General features: G+C 36.9%; 1 protein-coding gene across 1 annotated transcript; it reads right to left on the bottom strand.

Moving 5' to 3' along the window:
• Positions 1-525: 525 nt before the first annotated feature.
• Positions 526-1,492, bottom strand: LOC149211420 (toll/interleukin-1 receptor-like protein). The gene is made up of 3 exons (XM_089388386.1): positions 900-1,492; positions 648-807; positions 526-540 (listed from the first exon to the last, which is right to left on the bottom strand). The coding sequence occupies exons 1-3, from the start codon at positions 1,490-1,492 to the stop codon at positions 526-528; spliced, it is 768 nt and encodes a 255-aa protein (XP_089244512.1).
• Positions 1,493-6,785: the final 5,293 nt, after the last annotated feature.

The following is a 6,785-nucleotide window of genomic DNA, read 5'->3' on the forward strand; positions in this document are numbered from 1 at the left end:
TATATTTGGAAAATAATTTCTTCTCAACTATGAGAAATAATTCAATATTTATTCAATAATTAAATATGGTCCCACAAAATAAAAATTACAAACCTCAATAATATGAATACTATTTTTACGTATCACATGTAAACTCCATATTAAATAATACAATAAATATTACATATCACATGTGAACTCCATATTAAATAATACAATAAATATTGATATACACCTCTGTTTCACTAAATGTAAATACGAATGAAGTAAATTTAATTATTAAAAACATGTCTTACTTTGTAAAACTATGCCATCTATATATAAAACCAACACAGCCCAGAAAGCAAAACAAACAAAATTTAATGGTATTAGGAATAACAAATTACATGGCTATGGAGGAGGGGAACGTCTCTCTTCTTTCACCACAGACATTTCCCTATTCAATCAACCCACAGACATTTCCCTATTCAATCAACCCAAAAAGGATGCTGATAATACAGACTCACCCAAAACCATCCATGCAAATTAATTCGGCCGTTTACGATTTTACGAAACTGTATACTGAACGTGATAAACGAAATGAAAAAAAATACGATAACAGCTGCCACAAGAAATATTTTACAAGATATGCATACTCCAAGCAGCCAGGGGATCCACTGCGACAGAACCTGAAATTTTCCATTCTGTCGCCCGAGTAGGGCCATACTTTCAGAATCTTTAGCGGCTGCATCCAAACTTTCAGGATCTTTCGCCGTTACATCCAAAGTTCTTTTTTTCACTTTCTTCACCACGCGTTCAACGACTTTATCGAGCAGCTCCCCTTCGTCACTGATAAAACAAATAAAATTAGTAAGCAACGTTTATCTATGTATCCAACACTAAAATAGAATAGACATAGGGAGGGAAGTATAAGTTCTGACGTATAATTTGCATCAAATTCGAATCCACTTATTTCAGCAGCACGAGAAAGAGCCTCTCTCCACTTTTGAACCGTTGCTGGGTCGTGTCGCGGCTTCTCCTCATGAGTTTGAGCATCATATATTTTCTTGTCTTCCAATTTCTGCAGGTCCTGAGCGTAAACTCCACCTTTGGCCTGCGTGCAGCGAAGCTGAGCAGGCTTCACATGATAAAATACCGGAATTATCGACGCCCCTGACTCGAACATTTGGACGAGCTCGTCCAAACACCATTTAGATTCGGCATATCTCGGAGAAAATATACCCACATGGACGGATGCAGTTCGAATTGCTCTTTGTATTTGCAAAGTAAGATTCGGTCCCTCTTGCAATTCCGGTTTGTCCAGAAATACTCGAAGCCCTCGTTGAAGAAGGCGTCTGTAAAGATGGCTGGCAAATGTGTTCTTAACATCGGGGCCCCGATGGTTGATAAAAACATCGTACCACCACGACTCATCTTGGGAAGACGCAGCGGTGGAGGTGGAGGCAAATGAATCACGAGGAGGAGATGGAGCGAGTGTGGATATGGATGTCAGTTCAACTTTTACCTCTGCCATTGAAGAGAAGATGGGTAAGGTACAGAGATTACAGACTTTCGTTTGGCTTTCTTTACCTCCAAGTTAACGCAACGCCTTTGATACTACTCGACAGCTCTCTCGGTTCATAAAAGAGAATAGTTTGAAGTCTTCTTCACGGTATCGGCCTGCACGCAACTCATTTACTGAGATTAAGTCCGTTGCGGATGGATTCCCGGAATGTTCCGGTATCCGACGGAGGATCCGGGGACTTAAATGTGCCCAAGTCATTTCAATAGTCTGCGCACTCATTTGAATATAACTAAGAAAAAAACAAACAAACAGAACTTATGGGGTTATAGCCTCGTTGTGAGGTCCCGGTTTGCTCTTAATATTAACAAAATTGTGGTCAACAGGTAGAAGAAGTGTTCTTAACATGGCGGCGCGATGGTTAACAGAAACATCGTGTGAGTTCAATTTCTAAATCCATTGAAGAGCAGATGAGAGATGCACAATAGAGACTTTCTTTTGGCCTTCTTTATCTCTTTGATACGCAACACTTCTATCTCTTTTTATACCAAAGATAAAAATGAGATTAGTTCAAGAGAGGCTTTCTTTTGGCCTTCTTTATCTCTTTGAGATTAGTTCAAAGTCTTCTGGTCCGTACTGTGCACGCAATTCGTAAAGGGATTAGGTATCCTGCACGCAACCCATTAATATTCTACGTGCTCATTTGAATATTTCTAGATAATTACGCCTTCCTGGATGAGCCAAGGTTAAATTGGAAAAAATGCCAAAAACCAACCAACAAAAGAAAACACATGGGGTTATAGTCGAGTTGTGGAGGTCACTGTTTGCTTTTAATATAAACATTATTGCGGTCATATTGATTTGGAATTATATTTCTCGAAGATTTTGTAATAGACATCGGAGATGTGACACGGAAATAAAAACATGTGATCTTGGAGTGATTACTGTGTTTCAATTGAATCGAAATATGATATCTGTCATTTGCCAAGAGTTATTTATTTGAATATATAGATGGATCATCTCTCCATACTTATTTATTTGAATATTTAGTTTTTTTTTAATATATATATATATTTTTTAATATAGAGGTGTATAATGAATAATAAATTTAAGTTATCTATATATATATGTTGAAAAATACATTTTAAATAACAAAAAATCACAATCTTGTTCAAAATTATATTGCAAAACTCAAAGCAAGAAAATTTATTAGTTAAACTTCACATATAAATTAAATGGCTAGTAAATTATATGGTTGGTAAATTAAATTGAAATCATAGGTTTGATAAGTGAACTCCTCACATGGTGTTGAATCCATATTTAACCACAATTTTTTTTCACGGGATTCTTGCCCCAATCCGCAAATTCCAGAAAGTCTACAACTCCATTTACATATAATATTTAATTTAATAGAAATTAAAAATCATAATTTAATAATATTTAAAAATCAATTATGATTAATAAAAAATAACTAATATCAATAAAGGGTAGTTGAATTTGACCATCAAAATTTAAAATAGTAATAAATTTATTATATATGGAGTCGTCTAACCAGGCGGAGGAATTGCCCAGACGGCCAAAAGTGGCTCAGGCAAAAAAATTTCAAAAAATCTTATAGAGATAGTGTTTGAATCATGTTTTTGATGGTGGAAATGGATTTAGCACCATCAAAAACTTCTAGGACAGCTAAAATTTTGAAGTGTAACCACTATAACTTGGATTTACAAAAATCCTTGCCAGATTTTCTCTAAATATAACCGGAATTTCCATAACTTTCTGGATAATTCCTTCGGCTAGTTAGACTAGGGCTATAAATTATGTGTGTGGTCCATTAAAATAATTAATATAAAATATAACTATATATGATGTAGATGATGATGATGACTCTCAATTGAAGATATCGTGGGTGGTTGGGAAGGTTTAATGATAACCTTTTCGACCAATGTGGTCTACCCGACCTTAACGAGAAGAAGAATCTATCTGTAATTCTTCAAAATCTTATTTCTATTCTCAAAAAGGAAAGAAATGCACCAAGATCACTATAGTTGGGATGACTTAACTAGTCAAGAAGATTGGAAGTGTGATAGATGTTAGGGAAATGATTTAATAAATACAAATATGTGTAGATGAAAGACCCATTAAACACGTTAGCAATAATTATAGTAAATAATATGTATGAAAATGCCCATCTATAACTAAAATTCAAAAATTATCAATAAATAAATCAAGTGCGTCAAAGTTTTTTAGGGTACAAAATCAAGTTATGCATTCCAAAGTATATTTTAAATAACAAGAAACCACAATCTTGCAAGAAATTGTATTGGTCAAAAAATCATTTTGTCTTTTAGTTAGAATACATCAAATTAAATTTAAGATAATAACTATTTTTTATTAATTAACAAGTTTAAATTTCAACAATTAAAAATTAATAATTTAAAGAAATAATAAATGAATATTTATTATCTTTTTTCAAAATTTTCAACATAAATTACTATTAATATATTATAATTTATATTAATTTATAAAAATATTATCTAACAAACAAAACACTAATACTTAAATATATTTGAGATATAGAATGAAAACAATAAGTTATATTATTTTTAAAATCAATTTAAATCAAATCTAAAGAGATTTGTTCCCTCTTGCACTTGGTAGATCAAGTAGATCTGGAGTTAAGATGGATTTAGGCTAGTTTATCAATACCACATGCTCAAAAAAACTATGACATAATTCATATGACACTTGTTCCTATGCCATTTTTTTAATTAATTGATTTAATTTTTTTTGTTTGGCTAAGGCAAGAGTGGATCCTTCTATTCAATTAAAAAAGGAGAAATATTGTACATAGGCGACTGCGGCGGTGAGGCCCGCCAATATGACAGGCCTACCCCAGTGCAAGGTCTCAAAACAACAAAGCAGACCCAAGGATGCGGGCCTGCCAAAACAAACTTATAGTCCGACATTGACCATTGGATCTTGAGCTAAAGATCCAGCGGATGAGAAACATATCGGGTGGCCAACAAGCACACCTTTTAACAAATGAATCGGACCTGATGAACCCAATAGACCATAATATATAATCCTATCGGGTCTGTTTTTTGACTTAACCTTCGATCACTTTAACCATCCGAAATCTACCATTTGCTTGCGATCCCAGAGAGGTCTTGCAAACAGCTCGAAACATAACCCCTGTTGCAGACCCACCAACTTGCACGCAAAATCCTCGCCGTATATTATCCTCGCTAGATCTAACAGTTATGGATCATATCACACGGGCTAAGAGCACCGATAGTTAGCACGCGATGAAGGTGGTAATTCGCCCCCCTCTACCACGTGTCGCGTGGTGAGTGGAATCGCTCCCAAATGTGAAAAACCACTTCCAGCTTGATGCGCTTGCGATATACCGGAAACCACCACAAGGGCAGTAAAGTTGTTCACCTGAATAAAAGTTGGGGTTTTGTGTTTACCGAGAAAATCTGGGTTTCGGCTCATGGGCCAAAGGGAGATGAAGATCCCTCCATCCAGCCGACCCCCAGAGACATCCGGTTTGACATTACCCACGTTAATGAGGCCGACATGGACCTGCAACCTAAAAAGGATTTCACTTATGTCAAAACACTTCATAATGGAACCAGAATAACTGGACCCCGTCACTGTGGCTCTGTGTCAGCAAATACTGTCTCTTGATTTTCCTGATACTGCTGTCGATCACTAAGGGCCCTGGATGAACATCCCTCCTTCAACCTATCATTTGTTATCTCCTCCCACCAGCCGCAGAAATCGATATGCTTATTTCGTACCCCCTCATTGGCAAGCCAGTCTGCCACTTTGTTGGCTTCCCTACGAACATGCACCAACCTGAGGGTTCTCAGCATTCTTAGGTGCGCTTGGATTCTTTGGTAGACTTGCAGAAGCCACCAGTGTTCTGAGATTTTCTCAGGAGCAGTGCCAACATTTATCCTCTTCACTGAGTTAATGACTAGTTTTGAATCAGCCTCAATGATGACATTTTGAATGTTGTACTTGAGCAGTATTTCCAGGCATAATTCCATCGCCATGAGCTCAACCATATTGTTAATTGCTTTGCCTAGATAACTGTGGAAGATGACCTATATGTTTCCTTCCTCATCCTTCAAAACCCCTCCATAACTAGCTTCTCTCGGATTTCCTTTCGAAGCCCCATCTATGTTGAATTTTAAAAAACCATGAGAAGTGGGTTGCCAAGAAGACTTTTCTGTTGAGGTTTTCTTGATAATCTACATAGAACCTAGAGGGGGAATAGCCTTGAGCTCTAACTTCTCCAATATTCTGGCCTCTCGTTGTTCAATGGGTTTATCTGTAGCTGCTCCTCCCAGGATATGCACCATTTCTTTGAGTTGTTAGGATGTCACTCACCGAACTCGCTTTCTCCTTGAAAATCCTATTGTTGTGCTCCTTCCAGACATTCCATATTAAGAATCCCGGGGTCAACATCTAGGCGGAGTTTATGATCTCATTATCCGAGAAATTTTTCCTGCAATTTTTCAAAGTGGTGATGATGTCAATAGCATCTCTGTTTGTCTTCTCAAAGACTTCTCCAACCCAATTCCAAAGTGTTGTGGTGAAAGTGCAACTATTTAGGAGATGATTTGTAGTTTCTTCTTGTTGTCTACATAAGTGACATCTTGAGGGGCCAACAAAACCTCTTTTTTTAAGATTATCCCGTGTTAGAATCTTGCCCTGGTGAACCAATCATTTGAATAGTTTGACTTTCATCCAATGAGGATCTTCCCAGATTTCTTTCCACGTCTTATCTATGTTTGAAAGGTTAAACCCTGCATCTATCCTTTTGGCTTCCTTGAGGTTGAAGAGACCTGCCTTGTTCTTTCCCCATCTTAGTTGATCATCCAAGTTTGAGTTTAAGATTTGTCTCTTGTCTAAAAGACCTTTAAGGGCTATAGCCTGAGTTTGCAGCATGCCCATTTCTTTGTAATCTGGAAGTTTCCATGTTCTCCATTTTCCATTGTTCTTTGATTGGTCCCAGTAGTCACTTACCCACCTTAGTCCTTTGTTGATGGTATTAGTATGAATGTCTGCTAATTCTTCACTTCGGAGATTGTCCTCCTACTGCCAATTATCCTCCCAGAACCAAGCCAGGTTTCCATTTCTGATCTCCCAGAAACTGTGATTTTGGACTAGGGCCCTATTCTCCCATGCCCTATTCCAAATTGCAGAACCTTTTACTTGTCCTGTCATTCTGATTGGATTCTTCTCTTGCCATTCCCTCGCATATTTTTTCTTCCAAAGTTTTGCCCAGGGGGCT

Source organism: Pinus tabuliformis, chromosome 1_1, assembly GCF_031772625.1.
Source record: "Pinus tabuliformis cultivar Carrire ecotype Pingquan chromosome 1_1, CPIR1, whole genome shotgun sequence".
Classification (NCBI taxonomy): domain Eukaryota; kingdom Viridiplantae; phylum Streptophyta; class Pinopsida; order Pinales; family Pinaceae; genus Pinus; species Pinus tabuliformis.

What these genes read in the sequence shown, in the direction of transcription:
- LOC149211420 (XM_089388386.1), bottom strand. Translation starts at nt 1,492, where the DNA reads ATGGCAGAGGTAAAAGTTGAACTGACATCCATATCCACACTCGCTCCA. An exon ending in GAATTTGATGCAAATTATAC is followed by an intron (nt 808 to 899) that starts GTCAGAACTTAT and finishes TTGTTTTATCAG; the next exon opens with TGACGAAGGGGAGCTGCTCG.